Source organism: Tupaia chinensis, unplaced genomic scaffold (genome assembly GCF_000334495.1).
Source record: "Tupaia chinensis unplaced genomic scaffold, TupChi_1.0 Scaffold000546_1, whole genome shotgun sequence".
NCBI classification, from domain to species: Eukaryota; Metazoa; Chordata; class Mammalia; order Scandentia; family Tupaiidae; genus Tupaia; species Tupaia belangeri.
In genome coordinates this window covers 1-17404 of record NW_006160058.1, presented here as the reverse complement: position 1 = coordinate 17404, position 17404 = coordinate 1, and the positions used below count along the sequence as shown (strand labels likewise).

The 17404-nt window shown below is 37.2% G+C and overlaps 1 protein-coding gene across 1 annotated transcript in view; it reads right to left on the bottom strand.

The window, feature by feature from the left end:
- The window catches only part of LOC102471472 (cGMP-dependent protein kinase 1-like), a gene marked incomplete at its 5' end in the record, with an annotated part of 641417 nt that extends 628289 nt beyond the window's left edge, over window positions 1-13128 (bottom strand). Inside the window, 2 exons of the mRNA XM_006157547.1 lie at window positions 11652-11765; window positions 13015-13128. Of these exons, the coding sequence (XP_006157609.1) occupies window positions 11652-11765; window positions 13015-13128 (228 nt within the window). The remainder of the gene's footprint in view (window positions 1-11651; window positions 11766-13014) is intronic.
- Between the last annotated feature and the right edge of the window lie 4276 nt (window positions 13129-17404).

Genomic DNA, 17404 nt, shown 5'->3' with positions numbered 1-17404 from the left:
GGGTGGGGAGGGTAGAGGTTTTGTTTTCTTATCCAGAAGACAATTTTTTTTCTTTAATGGCAGAGGGTATGTATGCATGAGACAGAGAAAGAAAGAAAGCCTCCCTTCTCCCTTAACACTTAAAATGGGCCTGGTGACACCTCAATCCCCTTTTCCCCATTCCACCTTCCCATCAGGACCCTGGGCACATATATCCACATGCCTTGAGTATCTTTGAAGCCAACAAGTTCAGGATTGAAACCTCGTTGGCCATGTGGGATTCAGTTCCCTCTAACAGCACCATTGTATTATGGGGTCAGTCCCAGAAAGCATCTTTATCCAGACAAAATTTGGTAAATATAGGAGATTTATTCCTAGGGCCATCAAGGATAATTGGACACTACAACTCTTGAATTTCTTTAAGATAAAACCTATAGGTGTCACTTGTCTGCAATATTATTTTTTAAATAATTGCTATTTGAAAGGCAAATCCAATGGCCATCTAATCTTAATTTGTCCAAGACCTTAATGCGTTTGGCATCTTCTGAGGTCTGTGTACACACACCATAAGGGGAAAAAAACAAAAAAACAAAAAACAAAAAACCCACACTTCTCCAAAGTCCTGAAAAGTCTTCCCAGGAGGGAAGTGATGACCACAGACCTCTAGGACAATAGAAGGATATCCTTCACCTCTTCAGAATCCAAAGTCACATCTGCAAGCCAAAGTACTCACTGCACTGCCAAGCTTGTGTACTCTAATTGCTGCCCCCTCTCACCTTACTTGCAGTTTGGCTTTGATGTTAGTGTTTCTGGTACCAGTTTATTTAAACCAAATTCCCCCAGGTAATGGCTGTGATGAAAGGAGACGTACCTAAGGGTCTTGGATCCTTCCAGGGACCTCAGTTTCTGGAACATGACCCTTTCCATTTCCTGTACTTTTCTATCTATACATTTTCTCAATGGTATTTCTCAGAATCTGCAAATAATGATGGTCCTAACTCCTTTCAGAATTCTTTCTAGCTTTTAAGGCATCAGCTGTGATGATACAACAGTAACAGAATAAGTACTTACCAAGGAAGCACTGCAGTAGACACCTTCAGACACTTCTTTATTTAACTCTTGCACAGTCATTAAGTAAATCCTTACCATCCTAAAGAAAACTGAGGCTCAGAAACATTAAATTAGTTTCCCAAGGCAACACACTTCCAGTTCCTATGTTCCGAACTAGTCTATGGCTTAATTTTGGTACAGGTCAGTTTTTATCTGTCCACGAAACCTGTCCATTCCAGTCCAAAATGTTTTTTCTATTCATCGAAATTCCTTTATTTCTTGAAGTTGCTTGTTTGCCAAGAATGCCTCGAATCTTTCTATTTATCCTTTCTCCACAGCTGGATTACTAATGCTTCGATTGTAGGGCTGTGTCCTCTCTCCCAGTGATGCTCTTGGAGTGTTTAGCAGTGCCTCACACAATTTGGGTTTGCATCTAGGAAATTCTTAATGAATGATAATATTGATCCAAAATTCAACCTTTATGTATCCACGGCTAGAAACAATGTTTGAGATAATATAGCTCAGAGTCTAATTGGGAGCTTTTGAGTAGAGTTATAGCTTAGAAATCGAAGTAAGTAACATTAAGGAAGTTGCTTAGGCTCTCTAAACGCGGTTACCTCACCTGTGCAATGGCATTACTGACCTTGACTGTGAGGCTACTGTGAAGGTTAGAAATACTACACGTAGCCACGTGTCATACACAGAATGGATAGTTGATAAAAATAATTATCATTACTAGAACAGGGGTTTTGAAACTGTATATGTGACCTGAACTCAAAATGCCATAAAAGTACTCAGTCCAGAAGGAAGAATGAGAAGGAATGAAAAGGAAGGGGCACGTTTTCTTATTCTACCCTCTTCTGTAACCAGAAAAGCCTGTTCTTGTAAGTGTCTTATACAGAGGCAATCCATAAAATTTTGCTTTGGAAATAAAAACAAGAACTCAGGAAGATAGTTCAAACAATGTTCTTTGATCCCACTAAGAAAGCTACAGACAGGGAACCAGCAGTTAGCGTAATGGCTATGTCGCTGGACTCCCACGTAGTCGACCGCGGTTCACATCCCAGACCTGGTGGCTTAAAACTCACGCCGGGCGCGTGTGCGTGCGTGCCCAAGATCCCAAGAGGAGAATGGAGGAGAAGGGATTGCGGCGTGGCCATCCCCCCTGGGGGGATGATTTCTCGCTTTCTGTCTCTATATCTCTCTCTGTCTGTCTGGTGAGTGCACGCTCCCTATAGCGAAAACCTCTCAAAAAAAAAAAAATACTCACTTTCTCCTACATCCTTTAACACTCTGGGCCTCTGATCCTACGAGCCTCATTCTGATGAACACCCTGTTCCTTTCTCAATGACTATGGTATACGCGTGTCTTTCATCTTCGAATTATCAGACACTAAGAGACATGAAGCCCATATGGGACTAGCTGGCTTCACCATAAATGAAGTCAATGGCCATCTACAGAAACTAGAAAGGGCCATTTCTACTTTGGGTGCAATGAATTGGCTTTACCCCATCAGTGAGAAGCATGCCACGTACTGAGACATCACCACTTCAGCTGTTTTCTTAGAAAGCTCCATCCACATTGCTGTGACTTAATCTGTACTACATACATGACCATGGAGAAGAACAACACAAGCTCAAATGAAGCTTCTTTGTTCTATCTTCCTGCCAGCATCCTCGCCATCAGATTCAATATATCTAAAGGCATTTCTTGTCAACAACATGGCCCAGCAGCCCATGATTTTTTAATTCTTTTCCTTCCCTCTCAACCTGTTCTTCTTTTAATTTTACATCTTACTATTCTTCAAAAGAATATGTTAATAATCCACACAAGGCTGATACTTTTCTACTCAAACTTTGCTTCACTCCTTAAAAGAAAAATGCAACTTTCTTTAAATATCTCTGCTTAACAGCCACAAACTAAGTAACAGAAGACAGCGATGCCAAGAAAAACATGACTACTTATAGTGTACTCTTATTTTAAATACTTCAAGGTAAACAATTTGATGCCTGTGAGAGTGTGCAGGCAAATGCTAATTAAGCACTCATAAGGAGTAGATAAATGGTCCTCAGTCTTTGGTGCAATACCTGAAAGGATGGTCACACACAGACTGCCATGACCCACTACCACCGGTCCTATTTCAACAGACCAGGGAGGCCAGAGAGTCTGCGTTTCTAACATGTGCCCAGGTAATGCCGATACTGCTGTACCAGGAACCACACTTTGAGAAACACTTGAAATTCCCTAATCAAGAGTTATTTTATTTTTTTAAAGATTTACTTAAATTTATTTATTATTATTATTTAATTTGCTATAGGGCACATGCTCTCACCAGAAAGGTAGGCAGGGAGTTAGAAAACATGCCACCAGATCTAGGACTCGAACCACGGTCTGCCATGTGGGAGTCCAGCACCTTAACCACCATATCATCTGCTGGCTCCAGAATTCACACTTTACATGAAGGTAGTAAGTATATTTTTTTTAGGAGTCCATACTCTTGAGGAATGGAAGGATGCTTAGAAAGACTTTTTCAAACCCTATAACCTGAATTTGCATCCAAGAGTCTGTTAATGAATTGCACTAATGCAGTCTGAGGTCTTAGTGTGCATTTTCTCATCTGGAAAAATCAGAAACAATCAGATTTACCAATGAAGTGCTGAAATTTCATTTCCTCAGTAATCACTGAAAATTCAAAAAGAAAACAAAGGCAATCACACTTATCTTGATTCCCCTTTTCCTTCCTTTTGTTTATTTCCTGAGACAGAGAGACAAAGAGGTACCCTCCACAGGATCTCCAGGCCCTCATCCTCTCCTCGGCCATGCAGGACCTCAGGTGCACCATGTGCACTCGTGGGCACCTTTGGGAGGTTCAGGTAGACCTCTGGACACAAACCCAGGCCTTCTCATACGGCTCCCACGTCACGCAGCAGCGGCCCTACTACCTGTGCCACCACAGCCAGACCTTCTTTCTACCTGCTTCCCTGTTCTCCAGTCATTGTTTCTCATTGGCTGTTTAAATTCTAATTCCTTCCTTAAAGACATTCATTGACTGATGGATTTTAAAAAAGGGATATGGAAAAATTTAGCAATGTTTCCAATGCTGAATCATGAAGTTTCATCTCAGGAAACACTCCTAAGCAGTTCAATGCGCTGCAAAAACTAAATTCTGCTGCTGGTTCTGAAGGCTCATTACAAGTCTCTAAGGCTTTAAGCAGATGACCCTCTAGCCAGTGTAATACTTCTGTGAAAGTGGAGACTTGAGACAAACAGAAGTAGTGTTATAGATGCCCTCGTGCTTAAAAGCAAAATGAACCCCTGGAGACAGCAGCAGAGCAAAGCAGTGCCAGACTTGCAACCCTCCCTCAATTGCTATGGCAGGTGGGACTAGTTGCTTATAGTTTCTTAGGGCTGAGTTGCTTTAGTTACAATGAAGGTAACACCACCATCAAGCTCCACAGTTCTGAGCCCCAAATACTCCCAGCCCTCAAATACGATCTGCTCTTACTATTTGCTGTTACATTCGCTAGAAATTCATCACAACTCATGGACAGGAAAGTTTCCTTTTTTTAAAGGAACAATTCTAGGAAACGCAATGTTGACTTCCATTACTACTTTACTTTTTCTTTTTCAAATCAATTAAATAAATGATAAATACTTTTTCTTTTTCAAATCAATTAAATAAATTCTGAAAAAAACTTAGCAAATGATTAAATGAATAAATGATGATTTACTAAACCAAAAACTGACTCAAGCTTTACATTGTGTGGGAGTGTCATATGAGGCAGGTTTGGTGGAAACTGCTGCTTCTGCAGGAATAAAGAAAGGGCTACAAAAATAGATTTAAAAAAAAAATTGCCAAGTTTTATAGGATATACTATTGAATGACTTGTGATCCTTTCAGAATAATAACATCCCATCAGTTAAAGCCTGCCTGTTCCCTACAGAGGTGAAAGGTTGGTTTGAGGTATTCAGTGATTGAGTAATTAACAGAGAGGGGGGAAGTAATTTCTGACTTTCAGAAGGAAGTTAGTTCACTGCCTGCCTTTGAATGTAGGAGGCAACTTTTACCCCAGAAGCACTGCTGATGTGTGACTGCCAGGGCTAGTCAGTATCGAAACTGGACTCAGATCTTTTTCTGCAAGTAATTCAATATAAACCATTAAAAAAATTCTGATTATAACAGTTCCCATCAAGGTTAGAGAAAGAAAAAAATGCTTTCAAGCTATAAAAGAGAAAAAAAAATGTAGCTTAATAACTTGTTTTCCTCTTCTCTAAAATTTACTTTTAATCTACTTAAGCAATAAAAGAACAAGATTAAAGGACAGCTTCTGTATATCTATTTGTTCATGTTAGCCTATTATGGGACATCATCGGTACCTAGTCAATTGATTCCTTTATTAAAGAAATGTATTTCCCAGGGATTACATAATTGGATTTCTGTTACTAACTTCACAGTATTTTTTAATAGACAAATGCAATGACAATTTTTCAAAGATGAATATTGTCTAATTAACTCACGAAATAAGTGTACCAACTTCCCCAAATTGCTGCCACCATAATACACTGTTTCTTTCATTGTCCAAGATGATGAAATTTCCTGCGAAGTTACTGGGCTATCCCTTCTGTAAGTAGGGTCCTCTTCCAGTTCTCATCAGCCCAAATATACCCTGTGTCTTTTCTTTTCTTTTAGGATTCTTGGTAGAAAGTATGCATTGGACTAAGAGAAAGAAAAAACCTACAACTTCTTCTTTTTTTTTTTTCCACATTTTAACCATAGGGAATGTGTGCTCACCAGAGAAACAGACGGAGAGAGGGAAAGTGAGAAATTATCCCTAGGGGTAATGGTCACACTGCAATCCCTTCTCCTTTTGGGATTTTGGGTGTGCATGCACATATGCCTGGTATGCTTTTCAAGCCTCTGGGTCTGGGGTTCAAACCTCAGTTGACCATATGGAAGTCCAGCACCTTAACCACCACGCCACCTGCTGGCCCTACATGCATCTTTTTAAATTTATCTCTCAAAGGTAAAAAAGAGACTCATTAACACAGTTATCTCTCAACTCTTTGGCTATGGCACAGAGAGCATGACACTACATGGTTATCTGTGCTCATTAAAACCTCAGGGAGGTAACTGTGTGCAAAGCAGTAGATGCCCTGGCAGACAGTGTTGCTTCAGCCTGACATATGAGAATAATTATATGTATTATGCTTTCCGAGTTCTAGAATGATATTTCCTAAGAAGTATCTGATTGCTAGCTCCTTGATTTGGTCATCTTAAGAAATTTTCAATGCTGGCAGCTATAAACGCATCATTGGTGACACCTTTTTATTAACAATAAAAACTAGCATCCATGCTTTTTGTTCCTTTACCAGTAAAAAACACTGTGCATATATGTATGGGGTATATGGTGTAAGTATGAGGTATAGGTATTATATTTACAGCATATAGAATTGTGAGTGCAAAAATGTTACAGTCAAATCTCCCCATATTTTTTTCTCATTTATCTTTTTAGGTTTTGGACAGTCGGCAGATTTTTAAGACTCAGACTGAATAATGTAATGTCTGACACAGAGTTGCAAGAAAATGTATGAGCCATCTTGGACTCAGACTGAATAATGTAATGTCTGACACACAGAGCTGCAAGAGAATGTATGAGCTATCTTACCACAGGAAGTCAAATTTACTTTAAAAACAAAAATTTAAAAGTTGAAACATTAAAACTGTGTCCTTAACATATCTATGACACTTAGTAAAATACTTTAATTACCTAATTTCCTCTCTACTAATACCTCAAGGAAGTCTAAGTATGTGAACTTTAAAGTATTTAGACTAAGGCAGAAAAATATTTTTACTAGATGCTATTAAAGTCATCAATTTGTCAAGTTTCTTCGAGGCTCTTTACACTCTTTTGTGTTAGCACTGAAGTATTTTAATACTAAGAAAATGTTTAAGAATCTTGTTATAATAATCTAAGAAAAAATTACTCATTTTGCCCCAATCACTTCATATATCCACCACACCCACCATAGACATGCTTTGCAGATAACTTTCTATGGTGATCATCTTGGTCTAGCATCAAAATCCTACAAAGCACTCTTTAATTCATGTTTTTTTTTTATTTTTTTTATTTGTGTGTATGTGAATAAGAGCTCACCTAAGGTTTAAGGGTATTGTGAGTGGAAACTAAAAATGAAAGGAACAGAGCTCCAGCTTAACATCTTCAAGCAAAAATACTTGAATTCTGTACATACTATACATGATCTTAGCTAAAAGGCTCAGAGTAATAATACCCTAATTCCTAAGAGCCACGTATTCACATCACACAGACATCCCTGTGCCATTGTGAGAGCTGGTTGTGGGAAATCCAGGTCAAATAAGACAACCACATAAATGTCCATGCAGATTCACATTTCACTGACTCCCTCTCTAAAAACTAAAGCCCTTTTCCCTTTTCTTTTTAGGTTTCCAGTAACTTCGACTTTGCCACTTCCGTTACTTTGAAAACCCTGGGCACAGATGCAAGGTAAGAGGCCCAGGGGTGAGTGTAAATTGATATTGCTTTAGCTGTGAGGGTAGGAACAACAAAATCACAACCAGGAGTGACAGTTTACGAAAACATGAAAATAATCTGCTTCCAGGCGTGGAAATTGAGTAAGAGGTATTCAATGAACATGAAAGAAATGCCTGCCCCTTGTAAGGTTTGAAAATGGATAGTATAACTCTTTCTCTATCCAGTACCAAAACACTTACAGGCAACTTGAAAAAATCCAAACCATATTAGAGACATTAATTGTGTGCCTTTGTGGAAACCCAACTATAACAATTGATTATTTTTTCCCCAAGATATCTGGAATTTGTGATAGAATAACAAAACCAAAGAGGACATTTCAGATCAGTTCGCAAAGGAAACTTGAGGCTATTGAAGGCATTCATAAAGAACTTCAAGACAGTTATTTTTTTAGTTTCAATAGAATATTAATTTTATATATTTTGTATCCTCTTTCCTCAGGGGAAAACCAATGCTTTCATTTTATTAGATAGGAATAGACTATGAATTTAGATTTTCTCTTTTAGATCGTAATTTTCTTTATTTCCTTTCACTATGGTTTTGATTCTTAAAAAGTTATTCTTCTTTGTGCTATGGGTACTGTAATAACCAGTGCTACACATTTATTTATTATCAAGAGAATGCCACTTGGCTTTTCTGAAATGAAAAACAACTTGCTGCAAACTACCGTGGTGCTTCTTTTAGTTGGAAACAAGCTTATATACATATTTTATAGCATATGTCAACCTAGAATTTTAACATGAAAATTGTCTCTTGGGAGTTCTTTAGATTTTTGCTATAGGGCACATGTGCTTGCCAGAGAGAGACAGAGAGAGGGAAAGTAAGAAATCACCCCCTGGGGAGAGAGCCATATCACAACCCTTCTCCATTCTCCTCTTGCAATTTTGGGCACACGTGGAAATGTGCCTGGCATGTTTTTCAAGCCGCCAGGTCCAGAACTCAAAACAGGGAGTCGGCCATGTAGGATCCAGCGTCTTAACCACCATACCACCTGCTGGCTCCAAAAACTGTTTTTTTTTTTCTTTTTTTTTGTTACAGTAAGCTTAAAATATCGCACAGGTGTTATGATCACATTGATTAGCAAGGGAATAATGGAAATTTATTTAATCATGACCTGATACATTTCAAAAAGTTGTGTTTTCAATGAGAAATAACTCATGGGCACTGAAGAACTCTTGAATACCAATGGGGACTTGGGTGCTATTATTAGATTAAAAATGCATTAAAATACTAGATAGTTTTTAGGTAGACTTACGGGGAAAGGAAAGGGCAAATATAACAACATTTTCATGAAAGGAAGTAAATGTTGGGTTACAAGCCCAGGTGAGGAAAATAGAATATAAAAGATAGAAAGATAAGCTGTTGCGGAGGAAGACTATTTTCTTCACATTTAGATGATTCAACTAACGTAGAAAATTCCATTTTGAAAGACAGTCCAAATGGTCACCACTGCTAAGATGACGGAGTTAAGAAACAGACAAGCTCATGCAATCTCAAATGCTGAAAAACAACTGGATCTAGAAAGCCAAATAAGTTTGAAGATACTTTAAAATATCTTATGTACAGAATGAAATTAGATGTGGGGTTATTTTCTGTAGTCATTTGGTATAAGCAGCATCCACAGTGGAGCCTAATCAGAATGATAAAGTATTCAGCCTAAAAGTTTAATTTAAACATAAAAGTGAAAAAAAAAAAAAGGTACCAAAGGCCTTTAGTCACAATTGCAATCTCCCTGGACTACTAGTACAGGAGACAGGGCAAAAAGGTCCTGAACAACAACCACTAATTACACTGTACAATTCTTACATCACCACCTTCCGAAGGTACAGTTATTCATGGGTATTATTTCTTATTCATGGAGAAAACTGCTATACCCATGAATACAGAGAGGTATTTGCACACCATAAACCCTAGCTTCTTTTTTCCATACAACCTCCATATTTTTTAAGTAGGCATTATGAACATGCACACACACATCCACATACACACACAAAGGAGTCTTGAAAGTGTTCATGGAAAATGCATCTTGAAAAAAAACAATGTGGACTTCCATCTTCATTTTTTCTTGCATCACGGTAAACCAGTACTTTGATTCCATTGTTTTCCACACACTTTTGTAAGTCCGTTTGTGCATGCTAGAGCTTTCTCTGGGACCGTGTTAAAGAAGAACATGCATTATCACTCATTTCCTTTGAGGATGGATGTTCTGACCCCAAAGTAGTTAGAATTATAACTTGCATTCAACTCCCAGTTTTTCCCTGGTGAATCATAGACACAGTGTCTTCAAATTTGCCAAACATGACTATAATAGAGGTTCACATAGATGAACATCATTTGACAGAAATGTAATAAGAATATTGATCTTCATGGAAAAAGACAATCAACTTGTGAAAAATATCTGCTATAAAATTCATTTCAATAGACTATTTGATCTGTCTAAAATAATCCTTTAACACAACTTTAATATTTTATAAGATTGAATACTGTGTTATTATCAAATGCTCACTTTTGAAAATTCTATAGTATCAATAAGGTTAATTGAGCAGTAAACAAGGTTGAAATATTTTAAACTTAAATCACTATTCATGAATGTGAAAAATTTTGTTTTAATCAAAATGTACTATTTTGGCTTTTATATTTATTTAATTTTGTTCTATAAGGAGTGCATTTCTCATGACAATAAAGCATGATAGTAAAATTTTCACTTAATGGAGCCATGACTACTTTTTTTTCCAGTTAAGACCTTTTTTAAGTGAGTTAAATTCATGGCAGAATTTAATACAGTTCACCAGGCCTTATTATTCTGAGTAATGTAATTAAAGATCAAATGAAATAAAAACTCAGCAGTGTCTGTCAATCATAAGAATCCTGTGTTTTCAGAGATCAAGAATCAAATGAAAAAAAAAAAAGAATCAAATGCCAAAAAGACCCATTTTAGAAGGGCCCCATGTGCCATTGATGTCACAGTGATTACAATGAATAAAAGGGTGATTCACCAACATGACACATGAGGTGATTTCTGCCACTCTCACTTGCCACACATAACTGAGCTCTTTACAAACCAAGTTCCCATGTCACACTGTCAGTCACATGCTGTACTTCCAAGACCAAAACCAATACACAAACTAGTCTATGACATCCAGAAAAAACTAATTGATAGTAACAATCTGTCATGTTGCTAATAGTATGTAACAACAAAACCCAATCAAAGTAATTTATGACTGAAGTAATCTGCAAGATTATGTCTGAAAGACTTTTCAAACATGAAATATACACAAGTGCCTGAAGATTCAATGGACCTTCCATTGGTGGCTTTTTAATTCAGCTCTGTTTGTTACACAATTATTATATCCTTATGCAGGAAGAAGAATTTTTTAAAAAATCTTGCAACTATTGGCAGCTGCTTTTACCAAGCAATGAAAATTGCTGGAGAAATCATATATACACATACATGTAAAATTAGGGAAACAAGTTGCTTTATTGCCCCGATTTAAAATAAGCTCAATCAGTAAAAAAGAAAAATGCTATAATATACAGCTTGATGAGCAGCTGAAGACTGAAATATACTCAGACACAGTTTTAGAATTCAGGATATATCTTACTCAGTGGTATTTGAATGAGATGGAGGATGTTTCTTCTCTTAATTTGTCTAAGCCACTGAATAAGCAAGTGGGATTTATGCGAGTAATATAACACAAAACAGGCAGACTGTCTGTAACAAATTTCTCAAATATGATCCTGGGGCTTTCAAAGTAGAAAAAAAGAAAGCTCTTTTCCTATTTAATTCTTATCTATAACATTATGTCATTTAAAAATCCTAATTATGAAAAATCTTGATTAAAAGGAGAATTTTTGCAAATCACCAATAAAATATAGCTTATGCAAGATGCATTGTTAGCAATCACATGCTAACAAGAAAACAAATGTATCCAGTCTACCATAAGGCAAAAGTAAAATACGGATTAACAAAATTAGAAAGATTACATAGGCATTTTACCAACATCCCATAGGTCTAGGCAAAAAAGAATTTGAAAAGTATGGAAACAGTCTTACTCTTGACGGTCGCTGTCCTGGTGCAGTTGTAAAGAATAGCCAGCTCCCCAAACACTTTGCCGGGACCCATGGTGCACAGCTTCACACCTTCTTTGGTGACCTCCACCTTCCCATCTGAAAAGGAGAGGGGACACAGGCGTTCTCAATCTTTCTCATACTTCATTTGGTGCATTTTTAAATGTAAGATGACAAGTGCAGGTCCCACTTTTAAGAATGTAAAGCAGTTATCAATGAAATAGAGGTTGTCACTAAGATACAATGCAAGAAATGCAATAAAATATGTAAGTTAAGATAGTCACATCTTTTTTTTTGAGAGATTTTTGCAATAGGCATGTATGCTTGCCAGAGAGAGAGAGCTCTTTACAAACCAAGTTCCCATGTCACACTGTCAGTCACATGCTGTACTTCCAAGAAAGACCAAAACCAATACACAAACTAGTCTATGACATCCAGAAAAAACTAATTGATAGTAACAATCTGTCATGTTGCTAATAGTATGTAACAACAAAACCCAATCAAAGTAATTTATGACTGAAGTAATCTGCAAGATTATGTCTGAAAGACTTTTCAAACATGAAATATACACAAGTGCCTGAAGATTCAATGGACCTTCCATTGGTGGCTTTTTAATTCAGCTCTGTTTGTTACACAATTATTATATCCTTATGCAGGAAGAAGAATTTTTTAAAAAATCTTGCAACTATTGGCAGCTGCTTTTACCAAGCAATGAAAATTGCTGGAGAAATCATATATACACATACATGTAAAATTAGGGAAACAAGTTGCTTTATTGCCCCGATTTAAAATAAGCTCAATCAGTAAAAAAGAAAAATGCTATAATATACAGCTTGATGAGCAGCTGAAGACTGAAATATACTCAGACACAGTTTTAGAATTCAGGATATATCTTACTCAGTGGTATTTGAATGAGATGGAGGATGTTTCTTCTCTTAATTTGTCTAAGCCACTGAATAAGCAAGTGGGATTTATGCGAGTAATATAACACAAAACAGGCAGACTGTCTGTAACAAATTTCTCAAATATGATCCTGGGGCTTTCAAAGTAGAAAAAAAGAAAGCTCTTTTCCTATTTAATTCTTATCTATAACATTATGTCATTTAAAAATCCTAATTATGAAAAATCTTGATTAAAAGGAGAATTTTTGCAAATCACCAATAAAATATAGCTTATGCAAGATGCATTGTTAGCAATCACATGCTAACAAGAAAACAAATGTATCCAGTCTACCATAAGGCAAAAGTAAAATACGGATTAACAAAATTAGAAAGATTACATAGGCATTTTACCAACATCCCATAGGTCTAGGCAAAAAAGAATTTGAAAAGTATGGAAACAGTCTTACTCTTGACGGTCGCTGTCCTGGTGCAGTTGTAAAGAATAGCCAGCTCCCCAAACACTTTGCCGGGACCCATGGTGCACAGCTTCACACCTTCTTTGGTGACCTCCACCTTCCCATCTGAAAAGGAGAGGGGACACAGGCGTTCTCAATCTTTCTCATACTTCATTTGGTGCATTTTTAAATGTAAGATGACAAGTGCAGGTCCCACTTTTAAGAATGTAAAGCAGTTATCAATGAAATAGAGGTTGTCACTAAGATACAATGCAAGAAATGCAATAAAATATGTAAGTTAAGATAGTCACATCTTTTTTTTTGAGAGATTTTTGCAATAGGCATGTATGCTTGCCAGAGAGAGAGAGAGAGAGAGAAAGTGAAAATCACCTCCCCCCGGCGGGGGGGCATGAGTGCACATTCCTCATGACAAAAACCTGAAAAAAAAAAAAAGTTTTAATTTTGATTCACAAAAACCTAAAAAAAAAAAAAAAAGTTTTAATTTTGATTATTTTGTTAATGATTCATGAACCATTGTTCTATGCTGGAAACCATTTCTTCTAAACGGTATTGATGGAGAAAGAATTTTGCAGTAATTAGGATAAAACTGCACACGAAGTCTACTCATTACTACTGAATTCTCATGTATGCCACCCGGGCTCCACCTTGGAAGTGAACAAATCAACAATTCAAAGGTTTGGGAATACTTGCTTGCACAGGTATAGCCACTCAACTTCCGCAGCTTTGCCGTTCACTTCTGAACGGCAGTTAAGGAACTTCTCCTCCTGATCAATACATCAAAACTAGTCTAGTAAATCCATCTTTTTCATAAGCTTCAGATGTCCCCCATGGCATTTCTCCTCTTTTACTTCAGTGCCAACCTTGTTCTGCTAGAAATTATGTCTGCTGTTCACGAATAAGAGACAAGCCAGAATACAATATAGAGGGTTAAGAAATGTGTACCTCATCTAAAATTAGACCAGGAGGTGAGTTCTGTTTCTCCTATCTGTTCCTCATGGGACTTAGGACCCTGAGAAAGTGACTTAACTTCTTGATGCTTCAGTTTCTTCACTATTAAAATATAGAAAAGGCCCTATCTCACTGAGCAGTAGTAAGTTAAGTGAGATATAGTAGGTAAAATGTTTAACACACTGCCTGGCACATAGCAAATGCTCAGTTAGCACTTGCTCTTATTACTGATATTCTCATTGTTTTTTTTTTATTTTTATTTACATGGAGGTATGATTTATCAGATTACACTGAAGCGCAATATTTTATCATCTACTACAGAAACCAATCAAGGTCTATTTTTAGGATAAGAGGTCATTTCTTTTTTAATGGAGAAAGAATTGTTTCTTCAGATTCTCTGTGTGGAGTTGACGAGAGAACTCTCCAGTTTAAATTAACATCTCACTCAAAGAAGAAAACAGAAGCTCAAGGAATCACACTGACTTCTTGTAGAATGAAACATCTTTGTACTCTTTTCCATTTGCCTATGCCTGCCTAAACTTTGATCTAATGTTGCTTCTGCATCTACACAACATTACTGTGTTGTGGTGGGGTCTCTCCAGAGTAGCACAGTGCAACTTTCTTTCTAAAGCGTACACAGTTTCGTTCATCAAAAGTTCTAGAAGCATGTATGTATGTATGCATATATGTGTTTGTATGTATGTGTGCACATGTGTGTATACACACGAATATGTGTATATAGTATATACATGTACATATATGTGTATGCATATATGCATTTAAGAGCACCAATAGGAATGTTTGCACACCAGAAGAGAGAGGAAGACAAAGCACCCCTCAATGGAGCGTCATCATGCTGTCATCTTCCTTCCTCCATTTCTCACCCTGTCAGGACCCTGGGCATGATGCACACAGTGTGCTTTTCAAGCTGCTGGGCTGAGATTCGAACTCCCATAGGGCACAGGAGATCTGCCTTCCGATGCATAGTGCTTAACCACGGGACCACCGGGACAGTTGTAGCCTCAATTATATAAATAAAACTAATGAACAATGCCTAAAGAACTTTCATAAATGAATAATTTTGAATCATCTTTTCTATGTCTTTGGGTTTGACGGTTAAAATGTTCAGTGGCACGAGGCCCATGGGAGTAAGATCTAAGTAGGCTAAGAATCCTGATGGAGAGATTAGGAGCTATGCTTTCTCAATCAGTAATCAGACTAAAAAAAAGACAAGGAGGGGGACCAGCAGTTAGCCTAATGGCTATGTCGCTGGACTCCCATGTAGTCAACCACGATTCGAGTACTGGACCTGGTGACTTAAACTTGCATTGGGGATGTGTGTATGCATGCCCAAGATCCCAACTAGAGAAGAAGAGACTGCAGCATGGCCATCCCCCCCAAGGGGGTGATTTCTCACTTTCTGTCTCTGTCTTGTACATGCGCACTTTAGCAAAAACCTCCCACAAAAAAAAAAAAAAAAAGATAAGGAGGAACATTGGGACTGTTGTCTCAGCTCAGTGGATTCTTAAAAAAAATCTGTGGACTATGACATCAGAACTAATTTATAAAGTTCAGATATTCCCTAACCCCATGAGACATCAATATCCTTCCAGTACCATGGCCACCATACTTAGACCTACTGCCAGTTCCTTCCCTTAAATACTCAAATGACATTGATTTGTTTTAATTTACGGACAATGAGTCATGTGTTTCCTGTTCCCATGAGTCCTCTAGGAGGCTCGCACTGAGAACTGTATGTAATTCTGCAATTTGAAATGTGTGTATAAACTCACTTCTGCTTTCAACTTATTTTCCTGATCTTATTTTGTGCTTGCCTAACTTTTCATTTCAAATTTTTTGAAAAGGTGTGTATAATGTATTTATTATTAAATAAATTATTCATACACACACACACACACACACACACACACACACACACCCTGTGTATGTTCTAGGAACAAAAGGTTGTATTTCATATATAAGAATTAACTAAAAAAAAATAATAATGAAGTAGCCTGTATTTGAGCAATAGCAATTTGAATGTAAAACATCTTCTTCAGGTTAAATAAAATGTTGCCGATTCAATGTATTCACAGTGTCAAGAAAGTAAAGGATTTGATAAATGATAGAAGGCAATGCTCCACAAGGCACTGTATTTTTTTTTTTCCTTTAAATGAACCGAAAGACCTAAATGGTACACAGAAGCAGTGTTGATAACTTGTTACTCTGCATCATAATTTAATCATCTATCTTCCCTCATAACTATTGTGCGGACAGGAAATGGGTAATTCAGGAAGGCAGGGCAGATTGAGTGCTGAAAAGCAAGTTAGATACACACAAGTGAGAATTTTTACAAAAACAGTTAGAAGTATCCCTATTTTCTGACAACCCAGACAAATGAGTTATTGACGTGAAATGTGAAATAGATGAAGATCATTTACTTGACTTTAGACCAGCCCTGGAGCAAAATCAGAAGCGATTATACGTGGTTATTCTGGAGGGGTTGGGAGTGGAGGGCTGTGGTACAAGTTAGAAATTAGAAAGGCTGAATATACAGCATGTTTTTACCAAAAGCTTACAACAAATTTAGGAATAGCTCTGGCTAGAGGTAATTTTATAAAACTGTAATCTGTTACTAACTTTAGGAATATGTTTTGATGGATGTATCATACATCAGTACATCAGGTCATCATTGATTAATGTAGTTTCTATTTCTTTTTTCTGAGAGTTTCTTCTATTTTTTTTTTTTTTTGGCTATAGGGCGTGTGTGCTGGCTGGAGAGACAGCGAGACAGAAAGCGATAAATCACCCTCCAGAGGGTATGGCTATGCCTCTATCCCTTCCTCTGCATTCTCTTCTTGGGATCTTGGGCACATATGCACACATGTCCGGTGTAAATTGCAAGCCATCGGGTCCAGGACTTGACCTACAGTTGACAACGTGGGAATCCAGCAACCTAACCTTTACACCATCTGCTGATCACATGGTTTCAGTATCTTTTTTTTAAAATAAGTGATCAGTTAGCATTTTTTCATGTTTTAATATTGTAATTTTATTATCAAATATGTCATATTTCAAAGAATAGAATTTTTTAAAGAATAACAAAAATTCACCTTCAGTCTGTTTTAGTTTAGTTCTAGAATTTTTTGCTATTATCATCCTTGGGTTTGTTAGAGCTATTTAGCACTGTTTTTTGAGAGAATTAATAACACAAAATATAGTTAATCTACATAGCTTACTTCTTTTTTACTAAAATTGTTATTTGGGGACTAGCAGATGGTGTAATGGCTACGTGCTGAACATGCATGTAGTCGACCACGGTTTGAGTCCTGGACCCAGTGGCTTAAACTCATGCCAGGTGCATGTGCAGGTGTGCCCAAGATTCCGAGAGGAAAATGGCAAAGAAGGGATTGCAGCATGGCCTTCCCCCGGG